The sequence below is a fragment of the Polypterus senegalus genome, chromosome 1, assembly GCF_016835505.1.
Source record: "Polypterus senegalus isolate Bchr_013 chromosome 1, ASM1683550v1, whole genome shotgun sequence".
Classification (NCBI taxonomy): Eukaryota; Metazoa; Chordata; class Cladistia; order Polypteriformes; family Polypteridae; genus Polypterus; species Polypterus senegalus.
The window spans coordinates 91,369,117-91,385,961 of NC_053154.1; the positions used below are offsets into that span (position 1 = coordinate 91,369,117).

The window sequence follows — 16,845 nt, forward strand, 5'->3', positions numbered from 1 at the left end:
AAGACTGATCAGCATTGTCTCTGGAATAGAAATGGGTGGGATGGCTGGAAAATGGGGTAGATTTCTTTTTTTTTAATTTCCGATTTGAAAATAGTGGAAATATTGTGTTGCTGGTAAGTTAAATTTGAAGCATAATAGTTCATAAAATGAAAATATATTCTCTATATACAGTTCCCTTAATATCTTAATCCATAACATTTTCCAAAGATTAAACACTGAGTAGGTTTGAGAAGATTGAAAAAGGTGATTAACATGTAGAGGTGCAACAGATTAAAGCTTCACTGCCATGAAGTGTGTCCTGTATTGGCTCCATATTCTAAGTGATTGATGGACACCTGGGTCATTAGTATATTGATGAAAGTTATTACCTTATATATTCGCAGATATGTTCTCCTGCCCATAAATCGGGACTTGATTTTACTGTATAATTTCTGGTATTTTATAATGTCGGTCGTATAAGTCGAATGCGGAAAACTTGCGCTATTGTTCCAAGAGATTATGATATGGCAACACCCACCTGAGAGAGTAACCACGGAGCACACTGCCTTTATTTCCTATGTGGATGCAGCATGTGCTCCTAACCTCTCTCTCTCTCTGTTGTGCCTATATGACCACACACTAATACCCAAACTATTCAGAAGCAACGTTTGCACTGATTTGTGTTTTTTGTATCTCACATGCTGATACACCTTTATCATAAGAACATCCCTTATCTATGATGGAGCGTTCGATAAGAAGAAAATATGAAGCTGGTTTTAAATTAGCTGGTTTCCATTGCTGACCAGGCTTGTGTAAATTTATCAGTGTGTGTAATAAAATTGAAAGTTGGGTAGTACCATGCCACCTTCTACTTTTTGTCTTTGTAGAGTAGCCTTTTGAATGTGTGTACATCTTGAATTTCAAATAAATGGGGATATAATTAAGTCTAGTTTCTTAAAGAATGATTTGTTAATGTCTGTGGGGATGCTCTGAAATAGAAATGGAAACTTTGAAAAAATGTTCATCTTGACTGTTGCTGCTAAGGTGAAATGAAGGGTAGATAATCTGTTAAGGATATAGCGGGTTGGATAATGGATTGATTTTTTTATGCTAGTACCAAAATTGTGTTGAAAGAGATCTTTATATTTACTTACGATGTTTGTCCCTAGATATTTAAACTGCTTTTATAGCATGAACGGATAGATATCCAATCTAGTTTGGTGTATTAGAGAGTACTCTGGAAAAATCACACTTTTATTCAAATTAGTTTTAAATCTAGAGGTCTTTTTACATTCTGCTGATGAGTTAAGGACCAATAGTGAAGGTGTTTGTGGGTCTGATATATAAAGTACCATATTTGCATATAGTGATATTTTATATTCTTCTCTGATAATCACCTTTATCTCTGATGTATTTTGAAAATGAACAGCCAGTGGTTCAATGGCAAATGGAAAAAGCAATGATGATGTCGAGTACCATGTTCTAGTCTGAAGTAGTCTGAGTTCATGTTGATAAGAGGAACTGAGTCTTCTTGACTGATATAAACTTATTTTATCCATACAGATATTTTTGGGCTAAACCCAAATTTGTGCAATGTGGTGAAAACATAGTCTCATTCAACTCTGTCATTGGGTGGCCATCAGGTCCTACTGCTTTCCCACGTTGGAGTAAGTTTATAGCATCCAGTAATTCTGAGAGTGTCAGAGGTTTGTCAGATTCTTCATTACACAGAGTATTGAGCTGTGATATTTGTATTAAAAAACATTTAACATGAGTGGAGTATAAGGACTTTATAAGGACATTACATGTGCAAGTTATAATTTTATGGTCCATATTCTTATCTCTAGTTGTATTGGTAATTTCTGTTAGTGCACTGCAAACTTCCTGCTTTAGGATTTGTTGAACTAAAATTGTATTAGCTTTATTTCCATGTTGAAAATAATGATGTCACAATTTAAACATGAGTTGTTCAGTTTCTTTTGTTGTCTGTAAAATGCCTCATTTGGAGATGTGGCATATTTATAATCTATTATGGAAATCTCATTGATTAACTCTGACTCTTTCTTAGTCTCTGGTTAATTTTTATGAGAAAGATTTGAAATATTACTGAAGAAATAATCAATTCTTGAGTAGCTGTGATGTACTGGTGAGAAGAAGGAATCTTTTCTTGAATTTGGAATTAAAAATCTCTAATTCTGGGTCTGATAAATTGTGGTCCATTACAAACTGTGTGATTGTCTTTGTGGTACTACTACTACTACTACTACTACTACTAATAATAATAATAATAATAATAATAATATTTATTTAGTGCTTTTCTCACTACTCCAAGCGCTCTCCAGTCATAATTTTATGAATGCTCATATTGGGAATGAATACAAATACATTTTGCATAAAATTTGTATCATCCACATTAGCTGCATATTTATTCATCAAAATTATTTTGCAATTAAATAAATTGCCCATCACCATGACGTTGGACCCTTCAGGGTCAGATACTACTTCTGAAGCTGTGAATGGTATTGCCTTATATATTAAAATTCCCACACCTCTTAACATATTATTATTCTGAAAAATTCTAACTTTAAAGTCATTAAACATTTCTGTTTTTCAGAAGTCCTGGACGTTGCAGTTTACAGAAATGAACTTTTCTGCCTCCATTTTGATGGACACATCTCTCACCTTTATTTGCTGTCTGTGGAGCGATGTGTGGAAAGGCTTCTTCGTAGGGATTCCTGGGTCTTAGCTGCTGCTGTCTGTTCTTTGTTCTGTCATGTGATCTCCTCTGGAAAGGTCAGTTTGGCAGTGAGGATTCAGTCTTTAATGTTTAACATGTGATTTGGCCTAGTATTTCGGAATAAGTCATGGGACATAGCTCTTGTGGTCCAGCAGAATTATCTTTCTGTACACTCAGTCATTAGCTATTATGTGACTTGTATTTTAACTGAAGCTAGTTTTTTGTACTTATATGCATGTTTAATACACATTTTTGTGTCCTACAATACTATTCACACCCACTTCTTTAATAACAAAACATCTTCCAACCTAATTAATCTAATTCATGGTTGCTGGTGGACCTGCTTCAATGCCTTTCCTTAATATGAATTGATTTTTAAACACTATATTTTATGAGTAACTTGAATGCTTGTTCTAACTTACTATGAGTAATAACCGAATGTCAGAAAAGTCAGCAGTGGAAGAAATTAAATGTTAATGATGAAAGTATTAAATGCTACTGATTCTAGGATTCCAGCTTTGTTAAAGGGAATAATACATTTTATTAGCTTTTCCAGAAAGGAAAGAATAATATAGTGTTAAACACCTTATTATATTATCTAATTGTTTTACATATTTTATGTTTTTTAAATCCCCCCTTTATGTACTGTAAATTATAGCTTAATTTTTATTGAACAATATGTGAAGCATACAGTCTGGTCTAGGAATTCTTGTGTTTATGTCATTGAATAATTAGAACACAGTAGCATGTGAAATAGAAAGGCATTTTAGCCCTACATGGTAGTGGTTACTGTAACCAAATTCTTAATAATGGTTAGTTTAAAAGATGTGGTCAAAATGGGATGGCTACATTTTATTGTACATCTGTTTAAATATTAAATTTTTATAAAGAAATAAAAATAGTACCACAAATGCATGCATTAAAGCAGAGTTTATTATTACTTTAAGAATTAACAAAAGCTAATGGAACCTTGGATTTTCCTAATCTGAAATTGTTCATACTGTGTATTAACTACTGGGGTTCCAAATTCTACAGAAATGACATGTTTATGTTCAAATGGTTTTTGTTTAAATTTAGGCTCGTAAGGTTTTGCCACTGGACCGACTAGAACATCTGAAAAACCAACTGGATGTTAACTGTCATTCAGATCTGATTGGCCAGCTGGAGGAATTGATTTTAAAAATAGAGCCCCTTGACTCTGCCTCCAGCAGTAGAAGAAGCAGCATTTCATCTCATGTAAGTATTGCAATACAGGGTTTGTATTCTTTTATTAAAAGTAAATAATATTCAAGATGTATTTGGTTTTGAAAAAGCTCATATTTTACTGTTCTGGCAGGTCTTTTGTTTTTTAAAAAAAATGTCATTATTTGCTTTCATTAAAAATGCACACGCTGAAACCACCTGATTTTATACTTGTATGCAAACAGGTTCTTTTTGAAGTTTATTAACTAATTAGACATATATCCTTTGTGACAGATAGGGGGCGCTATCGCTCCCTTGAACCCCTGTCCACGACTCCAGACACCAGGTAAAAGTCCAAATGATGACTTTATTAAATTGCCACAGTGCACAAAGCACCCTCTCCTCCACTATACTCATATAATAAACAATAATCACAATAATACAATCCTCCACACTCCCAGACGCGTTGCCCTCCTACCACCCAGCTCAGCTCGCTATCTGGGAGCTCCCACAATCCTTTTATATTCCCTGATCAGGGAAAAGGTAAAAAGTCCTTTTCTTCACCCCGGAGGCGTAGGGTAAAAAACTGTTGTTCCCCCCTGCAGCATCTCCTAGTGGCCCCCATGGCATCCAGCAGGGCTGCGTATAAAAACTGCAATGTCCATGATATCCTGCTTGTCTTCGGGGAACCTCCATACTGCAGGGAGGGCTCCACCTGGCGGCTTGGTGGTATTGGCCGGGATAAACGGCTGGCCATACACCACACCTTCTACAGCCTATCATTCACAGTGATTTTTATTAACATGTGCTTGGTTATTTTCCCTAATGCATCCACATTCAACAATTCATAAAACGATGACAACAATTCAGTGTGACTTAAGGCACATTAAACAATCAGTGATACTTCTTTGTATTTCATTGTAATATCTAGTCAGTACTTGCTAAAATTACAGAATTCTGCTCTGTTTTCAATTAATACTTTTCTTGTTTTAATGTTGTAAATTTTCTGGGTGAATTTTTTATTGTAAATTCCAAAGCTTTTTGATTTTAGGATGCATCATATTTGCTAGAGGCACAGGACAATTTGAACCAAGCCTTTAGTTGAGGACAAGGAAAATATAGTTTTGTAAATGATGACACAGTACCATACATTTCCATATATGTATGTATATATATTTTTATTATTATTTTTTTAATTTATGGATGATTCACAATTTATTTAAATAATTTCGCAAACTGTTTTTACATTTGCAGCTCTCTGTCATTCCTTTCATATCCCCTACAGGGACCTTTCCTTAAATTCTGCAGTTTTCTTTACACCTTTTTCATTATTACTAGGCTGACCTGCCTTTTAAGGTGACCAACTTTTAAGTTGACCACTTCTTAAGGCAATTCAATATGTAGATCAATTTGATATTTTATACAAACTCATTAATTTGGTTATATTGCATTTGAGCGGTATTACTTTAATACTCGTAGTTTCTGTTATTTTTGTGATGAAATTTTAACTTTTTTTCCATATTGAGGTCGCCCTTTTGAACCCCCCTGATATTTACTACGCGGTGAGGCATTTGTACACCATCAACATTAATTATTTCCAAAGACATAATTTTGTCTATTTTTCCAGCGCATCGCACACAATAGCAAGGGAACGATGGAAGCACCAGAACTCTGCTCACATCATGTCGCTTCATACCGCAAGCTGCAAGTAGTAAGTCTGTGATAAGCGGAATACTGCTACGCTTTCCACTCACGGGACGGAAGGGCAATCTTGACCGCTTATATATAGTAAGAAAGAAGAAGATATCGCACAGTCTGGAGTAAAAAATCATCTTTTACCTGTAAAAATGAAACTACAAATCCCATTGTTTAATGGCGTGTGTGAAACTCCGTGCTACTCGCACGGTCTGTGTGTGAAACTCCGTGCCTGCGTAGCACTCACGGGACGGAAGGACAATCTCGACCGCTTTTATATAGAAGGATACCCTTCACTGCTCTTCTCTATACCAAAAATATTCATTGTGCTATATCACAAGTGACTTTTTTTTTTTTTTTGTATTTTAAACAGTTTATTTTGCAGAGTATACCAGCCAGCTTCTTCCCTCTGCTATAACTACAGGTCCACTGAGTGATCTGTATATTAAGGAGTCTCTTCCTCCAGTTGCGCTCTGATAGCCCTGTAGCTATCTGCTACAGGCAGACTTTTAATTATTCTCCCATGCTAGTTTAGTCACCATTTCAGGGTAAGAAGGTGTGATGGATATTTGTGTCATAATCTTCCTCTGATCCCAAACGGCCATTGTTATTTTGCAAACTTTGGAATTTACTTTATACAGCTAATCTTTCCAGTTTTTTTTTTTTTTTGGAACAAGCTCATTCATTCAACCACTGCTTGTCATATTCTTTGCTTGAATATTGTAATGCCACTTCCTGGGTGCAAGGAACAAAACTGCACTGACAGTTCACTGTGCAGAAATTAAACAGGCTAATTTCTACCAACAAAAACTCTCAAAGAAACAATAACGCAATTAATAAGTTTTCAACCCTAGTATTGTTATGACCAAGGGAGATACTGTCACTTTGGTGCTTATTCTGTTCTCTTTTTTTCCTCCAAAGTAACTTGCACTTTTAGGCTTGTGTTTCAAAGTCATGGGAGCTTTACATGTCACTGTCCCTCAGGTTCTGTTTAGCTCCAGCACAGCAGACAAAATCATCATCCCAGACACAGCCAAGCTACTGGCCTGGTACTAATTTTCAAGATGTGCCTTAGGAGATAAATATTTAATTTCCATGCTAAGTATGTAAATATGCAGAATCCATGATGCTACCCCAGCGTTAAGTGTGCATTATTTGTGATGCACTTTGATTTTTATTTTACTCTTAATCAGAAGATTTTTTTTCTTTTTTTTTTTTTCAAGCATTGAATTTACTGATGTGTCCAAGTACTTTAAAACTTTCTGTCAGGTGCTGCTCCAGAATTTCCCTTATGTGCTAAATGGTGACTTGTGTGGTTGTGGTATATGATTTATATAAATATATATTTATATATACTATCCTTTGACCACTTTGTGGAATTGGGCATATTTTTTCTGAAAGATTTCACTACAACATCATGATTAAAATGAGTCTAAACAACTGTCCCTGTATTTGCAGTGTTATGTCACCTCTGTAGTCTCCACTACAATTACTGTTTGAGAGATGGGAAGGAAAAAAATACCAGAATCTACAGCCATATAATTGGTTTTAAAGATATCTAGCTATATAGAATAATGATTGCACCACTTAACAGAATCCTCAACATAGGTCTAACGTTCAGCCTTATCATGTGAAAGACTGACAATGGCAGGGTCATCCACATAGTTAGGAAATGTCTGTCCATGTTGGAACTCTGAAAGCCATCTGTATAGAGAATAGACAAAGGAGAAGGCAGATAGCAGCCTTGAGGTGACCTAGTCGATGTTGCCTCTGAAAAGCAGTCATCCATATATGTACTCTGTGTAAACTGTTGAGGATGTAGTGAATCAGGTTGAACAGAAATTCTGAATTATTTTCTTAACTAAGGTATAAGGCTAGATGGCATGAGTTTGCATATCTGATTTCATATTCTCTGTGAATAGAATAACTCTGTTCAGTTATTCTGTTTTTTTTTCTCCCTGTCTTATATACTGGAATAAGGTGGTCATGGTTATGATATGATATACCCAGCAGCAATGGTTTGAATATACAATTGCCTTTAAAATTCCAAAAGCACTGGTTAGTTAGAGAAGTGTCATTCTGATAGTTACGCTCGAGATGTCTTAATTGAACACTAGTTAATTTCACTTAAAATAAAATCTGGGCTTTGGGAGATGGAGATTGTTGGGACTTTTTAATGCCTTGTTGTTAATTGTGTTGAAAGTTTGTTGGTAACGTGTATTTATTTACATTTTATAAATTAGCAGTGTTTCAGTTTATGATATTAAATTACTCCTAAATATAATTGCCTCATACAGGGAAGTTTTAATGTCCTGGACAGTGGAATTTATCGAGTGATTAGTCGTCGTGGCAGTCAGTCTGATGAAGATGCATGTTCGATGGTTAGTCAGACATTTTCTGAAGATGAGAGGCTGAAGGAATTTAGCTCTGCTCATGAAGAAGACCAAGGTATGTGATAAACACCAGGAATCACAAAATTGAAATTGTGTGTGTATATGTATATATATATATATATATATATATATATATATATATATATATATATATATATATATATATATATATTTACATATATACAGTATATGTGTATATATATGTGTATATATATCTGTACTAATAAAAGGCAAAGCCCTCACTGACTCACTCACCACTAATTCTACAACTTCCTGTGTAGGTAGAAGGCTGAAAATTTGCAGGCTCATTCCTTACAGGTTACTTACAAAAGTTAAGCAGGTTTCATTTCGAAATTCTACATGTAACGGTCATATGTGAATCCTACTTACGCATATATATACGTCCGTAACCTACAGCTCAGTCACCATGTGAGGCGGCGTTGCGTCCCTCATCCCCACACCTCCCACGTAGTTGGCTGCCTGCCTAAATAGCGTCCCCCATCCCTACGCCTCCCACGTAATTGGTTGCCTGCCTATATAAGGCCGTCCGTCGATCCGGTCTCTTCATTCCCTTCCTTGCTTCGCCACGGTATTCACGTCTCCCTGCTGATAACTGCAGCCTTTTTATTTTATCCACAGCTTCTCCGCTGTTTAATTGTTCGTTTATTATGATTATAGTTATTGTGTAGGTATTTTAGACTTAGTTTACTGTTCAGGTACCCATTTCCTTTATCGTTCCAACCGTACTCCCATTAACATGTCTATCGAGGTAATCACCATCGATCAAAGAACTGTCGCTTACCGAGTGGTTTCCATGCTTGGAGATGGCGCCTGCCTTTTCCATTCTCTGTGTTACATATTGCACGGCCATATCAGGCTCACTCTTGATATCTGGAGGAACATTGTGTCTTATGTATTGAATGAATGGGACAGGTTCAAGGTGTGGACTGATGACGGTACAGGAGAGAATTATACTACACAGGAGCACTATAAGAGTGAAATCCTTAAGCCCTTCACCTATGGTTCTGCATGTGAGTTGATGGCTGCCGCTGAATTGTTCGGTTGTCGCTTTCAAGTGTACCAAAATTGCCAAATATTTTACACCTTTGGAGAACCGCCAATGCCTCTTAAATATCATAGATTCACAGGTGACGATTTGAGTAGTGGACACTTTGATGTTTATGAATGTTTCAACTCACTCAAACCGATTATGACAGCAGCAATCCAAGCTGTCAGAAAACAGTAAAAAGGAGGTGTGTCAGACGTTGTGGTACATTTTCTGATGCAGCTAGATGGAAACAACTTTGTGACGCTGCCGCCAAATACTCACAGAAAAATCCACAAGTTAATAGAGACGCTGCCGCTAAATACTCAAAGGCAAATCCACAAGTTCATAGAGATGCTGCCGCTAAATACTTGCAGGCAAATCCACAAGTTAATAGAGACGCTGTCGCTAAATTAAAAAAGTTTACTTTTTTCTTAATAAAAATTTTATGGCAGTACTTCGCCTCTGCGAAGCGTGGCTATTTTGCTAGTATATATATATTTGTGAGACTTGCCCAGAAACCATATCTTTATAAAAGTCACATGCTTATTAATCCACAAAACCCAGTCCCAAAAACAGTCCACAATGCTCCCAGCACCAATCACCTCAATTTTGGGCTTCTCTCTCACAGTCCGTGGCCGCCTTTCCTCTCCTTATGGGAGCTTCGTCCTGCTCCCGCTCCCAACTCTAGCTCCCTGACTGTAGGAAGGTGGCCCCTTTTATTCCCATCCGGATGTGCTCCAGGAGCCTTGTGATGTTCTTCCGGCAGCACTTCCTGGTGTGGCGGAAGTGTTGCCCTTTGCACTAGAAGCACTCCAGACGTCCCTGGAAGGCTCTTCCTCCATCTTGCTGGGTGTATATATATATATATATATATATATATATATATATATATATATATATATATATATATATATAAAAAATATGGAATCAAAGGGCACTATATAGCTGGTGAAGTGGGGGGAGGTTGTAAAGGGGGTTGGGGGTAGATTAGTGGGGTGGGGTTCAGAAGGTGTTGGTCATAAACTATTTTAAGATATGTGAATTATTCTCTCCTTTTGTGGATCTCTATCTACAAAACAAAAATTATAATATATATATATATATGTAATTGTACATCTGTCAATATGTCTGTGTACTTGTTTTTGCTACATTCTTAACACTGAAGATAGATTTGCTGTTATATTTGGTAGGACAAAACATTATACCACAATTTTCCAATCATAATCTAGTCTAGTCTAATGTGGAGTAGAAATAAAAATTGATATTTTCTATAAATGATTACTTTTTAATGCAAATGTATATTAATGATAAAAGACTATTTAAAAAGTCTGCACTATATACTGTACAGGTGGTGTCGCAGAAGTTGGGGCTGTCGCCATCCTGATCTCTGGGACATGCTGATATAAGCTTCTGTTAACACAAAATAAGCATACTTTTGTTAAATACCTTGTATTAATCATATACAAATACTGATACTGTTAATGAATATACTTTATACAGTTCCATATGTAATGGTTATATGCTTACTCTTTTTCACTCTTTTACACAGATGTTGCCTTGTGCATCAAATTTCTAACCAAACTTACTGTTCATAATACTCACCATTATTAAAAGGAATATTTTCAAGAACTGATGATAAATGCTGCATCTCTATGAAAAAAAAAAGATGTGTTGATGATGTTGGGTAATGATATTCCCTGCAGTTTAGTCTCTGTGTGGATTTGTGTGCTCCAAGCTAAATAGAAAACAATACAGAGTTTGCTAGAAGGTTAAGAAAAAGTGCACGGTGTTTGGCTTTTTAGATTTTCGGGACATACTTGCATCTTAGACTGTACTAGGGGTAAACACTTGAAAAATTAAGATTCAGAGTGTAGACATGTAGATTCAAAAAGTATTTGTTTAAGTTTGTTGAATGTGCTCATTTGAACTGAGATGTGAAATTCCAGTTTAGTTTACTGTGGATGCTAAGGAATTCATATACCATGTAGCAAGCTTGTGTTCATGACAAATGCACGTTTTCTAAAGATCTGTTGCAGTGCTCTTTATATGGCAACGTCTAGATTTCAAACATGCTGAAATTTAGATAAGTGTGTTCAGGGATATCAGAGTATGTGTCACTTTGGGAAAGTACTCTAGGAAGTTCATTTGGTTTGGGTTTCATATAAAATAATTGTTAATGTGCAAATACCTGCTTGCTTATTACTATTCATATGTTGTTTTCTGTTCTCATTTCCTGTTGGTTTATAAGCACATTTTTGACCAAGTAATGTCATATAATTTATCATACTTGTTTTGGTTAAATTGTAGATTGGTTGATAATGTTAGACTATTTCTAAAATTAAATTGATTCCACTGTGGTTATAGGAAATTCATACCCTGAAATGTCAGCATCATTGTACAGTATGGTTATCATATGTAGTACCTCTTGTGTTGCATGTCTCCTGTGTGCTTCATCTGTGCTTGCCTGGTGTTGCCATCTTCTCCTCTTACCTCAACCATCGTTAGAGACCCCATCCCTACCAAGTGATCGTCCTGACACAGAGCGATGTGAATCCCTCCTTCAGTTCCAAATTCCATTACCATTTCGCCCCACCCCCCCACTCATCAACCTGCAAGCTGTTAAGGACAGGTAAGTCTCATTATTTGCTGCTCAGCTTTAAAGCTTTTTCCTACTTTATGTTGGATTTTGACAACATTTGGTGTGCTATCCTTTCCATTTAGTGCACTTCTATCTAATTCTAACTCCAGTAAAGTACTGTTTTAAGTATACTTTCTTTTTCATATGTTCTGTATTTTTTTTACCGTACTGTTTTTAAATCTGGCCTTTTTAACACCCCTTTTATCCCATGATGTTTGTGTTGCCAACTGCAAAACCAAAAGGTTTACATAGAAATCTATATTTGTATTTGGTTACAACTTGTGACTATCTCAGTCACATTTCAATTGTTTAAAGACAAGTAAAGAAATCCCCAAACTCTCACTTCTCATTTTTTAATGCATAGTTGCAAATGTGTTGCCCACTGTAGTGTGCTTTTTTATTTTTAAGACAAGGTTATCATTATAATACTTAAGCAGTACATGGAGCACTAATGAGGTAAGAAAAGATTTATATCCAAACTGATTACTTGAAGGTGACCACTATTTAAACGATCTTTCTTTTTGTTGGACAATGGCGCTTGAGTTTCACTTGAAGGTTTTAAGAGGTACTGAAAATCATTGCATCGCACTTGTTTTGTTTTCTATTTGTAATGAATTTTGTATAATATGTATAGTAGTACATTTGCAATAATATATACATATTAATCTTTATGCTAATGTAATAATCAATGATTTTGCTGATTAACTATCCTTATTATGTCTAGACTTTGAATAAACTGAAAAACTTACTGAATATTATTAATTACCTGAATATTATTTCTTAAATATTTTATTGGAATTTATGTTTTGATGTTTACAGATTGTTTGGTTACATTATATTTTTTTGGTTTTCTTTATTACCTAATAAGTTCATATTTACATATAATGTAAACTGAACCTTTGCTTAGCTTGTTTATTTCAAGCAACTTGAAATTCAGTGTGAAATTAGCATTTGCAAGCAAATATGTGCATCTCTTAAGTAGAATTATGTGCCACGATCAAGATTACAACGTAGTGCTTTCTTCTAGGAAATAAATTCAACATTGAGGTTTTAGAAAATGAGAGTTTTCAGTTGCTATAAAGCATATTTTAAATGAAACTGGCCAAGCAGTTGACATTATACATGTCTGTTAAAAATTATATTTGCTGTTTAATATTACTTTTTCAGTGTGTCCAGCTTCATGAAAAAAACAACAGAGAAGATCAACACTCTCCAAATGCCATCAGATTTATGGCTGAAATCAGAAGGGAAAGATGGAAACCAGCAAGCTGTTTTCTTGGTTTCTCTTAATGCTGAATCTGCTGAGCAAGACAAAAAGTAAGAACAGACAAGGGCTGAAGAGCAGCAAAGAATTCATTTAGTATAAGATTAATCTAACTAATCAAAACCAAAACAATTGCAGAAGGTATATGACCATCTCAATTGAACAGTAAAATATCAAAATTCAATTTTCATGATTAATTTTAGTATTTTTATCTTGTTAAAACCTACTTTTGATGTACAAGATTTTTTAAAAGCTACAACCCTGCTGCACATTTTTTAATACACAAGAATAATGTATATGTTTCAATAAGGATACATGTTTGCAGTATGTCTTATAATTTCCTGCAATGTGTATCTAATTTTGTAAATATCATCAGTATGCACAACACGGTGTATGTTAAAGAAGTGAGCCTCAAAGTATAATCATTTTACCTGTTTTACTCATGCGTTACATAGCACAGTGCAGCCCTGGGTTAATAGTACCATTTCTGGCTTTTTTTCAGTATGTTGTCAAAATGAATATTTCATTCTCTTGTATATTTTATGTTAGTTATACATTTAAGTTTACAATGCATCTTTTAAAGAACGCACATGGATTAATGAAACTAATTAAAATACCAGTGGAGGCTTGCATGGAAAAAGACAGCAAAAAGTCCATGATATTAAAGTTAAAACATTGCTTAGTGAATAATTAAATAACAGGAAATTATGATATTTGCCATGCAGACTTAAATTATTTTACCAGATTGTCTATGTTGCATGGTTAGTGACGTAAGTTGTTTAAGTGGAGAATTTACAGGGTTATGTTAGAGCTATGAAATGTCCTCAAAAAGTAATAGACTAGACAGTGAAGAAGATGCTAATAAAGAAAGTAGCAGTACATAAAGAAATCTTAGTTTCAGTATTTTCACATTTAAAATAAATTTTTCATTTCAAGTTCAACTACATTCTACAACAATATTCTAGCATGGTTTATCTACTGTAATTGAAGATTCTTATCAGAAGTGTACATTTTTTACACAAAACTCACTGATCTCCACGGATATCTCCTTCATAATTTGTTGGATCAAATTTAGAAAACAGAAATGGACAGATTTTGTGATATTTCATTTTTTAGACAAAAATCTGATATCCTGGATTTGGTGTATTTTAATGTGAGTTTTGTTATTTTATGTACATATTCTTTCCGGCACTGAACAAATTGAACAATTTTATTCTCTGTATTGTACAGACAGTATTGCTGGGACAGTTAATTTGCGCTGCCAGCAGTCTTTTTGTTTTTCACTACACAGACTATAATTAAATAACTGTTAATTTTTTTTTTTTTTTGCAAAGGTGTTTGGATGTTACAGAAGAAGAAGAAGAAGATTGGTTTAAGGAACTGAGAGAATCAACAGATCATGCAAAGTAGGCCGTGTGGTTTTTCATTTTTTTCAGTTTTGCTAAATATAAGATGCACACAAAGCATAAACAATAGTCAGGTCAGCAGGTGGGGATTCTGAAAGTAAGGTGAAGGGGACTGTATTGTGTGTGTGTGTTTGTGTGTGTTAGATATGTTGTTAAAAACTCATTCCAGTGTACAGGTTGTTGGAAGTGGGTGTATAAAAGATGTAGTGGTGTGAATGATTGTCTGCATGCGGAAAGTGCAATATTTGTTTGTTGAAAGTATGTGAGAAGGTTGTAGAACACTGATATATGGTAAGTGTAAATTTAGATATAAGCAAAGGAATTTTTTTGGTAAAAATAGGGAAGTTCTACTACTTAGGTAACACGTGGAGTGCAGATGGAGGTGCAAGCATAGTAATGACAGAAAGGGTGAGAAGTGCATGCAAGGAATTCTAGGAGCTGATTCTGATTTTTAAAAGAGCTTCTCTTATTATGAAAGTTTATGAAAGATGTTTGAGGAGTAGTTTGTTGTATTGGGAAAAAAAACAATTCTGAGATACTGGCCTTAGAGGCAGAATTTAAAAACAAGCCATATCTGAAACTAGCAAATGAAAAGAAAATATTAAAATGGGCAAAAGAACGCAGACATAAGATGAAAGGTGACTGGAAAAGCACTGATATTTGACATATATTTAAGAAAGAAACCATTTGAGGACCAGTAAGGCATTCATCTTAAACAGTTGAGAAAACTTTTTTTTGGCCATTTATGAACGCAGAATTGGACTTTAGGAATGGCAGTATGTTGCAGCAGGTCTGAGCGATGCTAATGAAAACAAGGGCTTCCCTTATAACCAATTGGTATTTATTAAGCATAAGCTAAAGCTGATGTAACAATACCCAACTTCAGATCATTGGGTTTCTCTACCTTACAGTCTGTCGTTGCTGATCTTCTTGCTGGGCAATGTCAATTTATATGACTGAAAATTACTAGGCATTTCAAATTATGCGACTGCACGCCAGCTTTCCACCACTGTTTTGGTTGCCTCTTTTTATGACAGCCAATATAACATGCTGCATGGCAGTGTCTGTGCTTTACTGAGGGTTATCTGGTATGGTGAGTCCAGCTGCAATATCTGGCCTTTTTTTTTTTTCCTTTTCTTTCATGGTACATAAAGCACAAGGCATCAGACAGACAAGCTTCTAATCCGTTTGCAAGTTCCAAAACACCCAGGTTCCTTATTCCTCGTTGCTTTACTAAGTAAATTGTTCTTCCAGATGAGCATTAATTGGTTGTCTGCCATGTACATATGTAGAGCCCACCCCTGTGACTGAATCCAAAATTAAATCTGTTAGGACTAGTTGGAGTGAGTCATTGGGCAAGTCACATTATGCAACTGGATCCATGGGGGTGCACTATTGACTGCCTCTGAGTCGCTACTGTAAAAGAAAAGTCCTCTAATGTGATGACAGCTTAAGAGATTTTACCATTTGGAGAATGAAGGAGTGACTGCTGAAAATGGGAGTTTTCAGTCATAATCTGAGTAATAAATTAAAAGTTAGTCACTTCAAGCTGTAACAGCAATTAGAAACCCTAGTAATGTCTTTGTATTTGTAAATCAATTTAATGGTATCTTAATAAAAAAGGTATACATTTCTATAAAAACATGAACATTTCATGGTGTATCCAAACTTTTGACTGGTACTGTATCTGATGCGAGTATAAAAAGCTGGCTTTACATACGTTAAGTCAATTTAGCTTTCCCATTGCTTATCAGATGTAAAATGTATTTAGAATTATTAGCTGTCAAACCAGTAGTGCCATGGTAACTTATTAAATATCATACATATTATTGAAGGCTTTATTTAAATATCTAATGTAGTTCAAAAAAGTACCACATTTGGAATCATTTTCAGTGTTTTTCTTATGGGAAATGGCAAGCCGACAGTCAGGAACATCTGGTGATGAACTTGATGCAGCAATATCCATCAGAAAGTTGAGCATGAACATTACCTCTGAGATGTATGTGGCAATTTGAATTTTATATTCTGAATCAGTGCTTTCCTTAGGGGAAAATATGCACCTTTAAGAACATTTTGAGTTTAAATCAGAATAGTTATATGGAAAGTAAGAAATTGTTCTGTGGTTTCGGCATGTATTCTCTACAACCCAAATTTTTTTTTTAAATTGACCTGGCTTGTTTGTTTGAATGTTTGCATCCTTATATACTGTATATCCTAAGTAATATGGTAATAAGTAAGAATGCGTAACAGACTTTACTTAAAATTGTAAACTGAAAATGATTGTTGGTCTGTTTATCTTTGTTAACCAGAGTTTTTCAAAGAATATAATTTCCTGTTTGATGTTCAATAGTACTTTGGTAGTTATGCTCTTGTTTCTGTGCTAACAACTATTTATAGTATTTAATAATGTGGTCAAATTGTTGCATAACACTTTAATACCTTGAAAGGCCTTTGAGATATGAGAATTTGGACATACTGTATGTATTTTGTACATTTATTTTTG

At 35.0% G+C, this 16,845-nt stretch overlaps 1 protein-coding gene across 2 annotated transcripts in view; it reads left to right on the forward strand.

Moving 5' to 3' along the window:
* The window catches only part of hps5 (HPS5 biogenesis of lysosomal organelles complex 2 subunit 2), a 61,637-nt gene that overhangs the window by 27,750 nt on the left and 17,042 nt on the right, over positions 1 to 16,845 (forward strand). For both annotated transcript variants that reach the window (XM_039753245.1, XM_039753253.1), the window contains exons 10-15: positions 2,594 to 2,772; positions 3,794 to 3,952; positions 7,891 to 8,041; positions 11,540 to 11,663; positions 12,840 to 12,989; positions 14,271 to 14,342. In XM_039753245.1, coding sequence (XP_039609179.1) covers positions 2,594 to 2,772; positions 3,794 to 3,952; positions 7,891 to 8,041; positions 11,540 to 11,663; positions 12,840 to 12,989; positions 14,271 to 14,342 — 835 coding nt within the window. The remainder of the gene's footprint in view (positions 1 to 2,593; positions 2,773 to 3,793; positions 3,953 to 7,890; positions 8,042 to 11,539; positions 11,664 to 12,839; positions 12,990 to 14,270; positions 14,343 to 16,845) is intronic.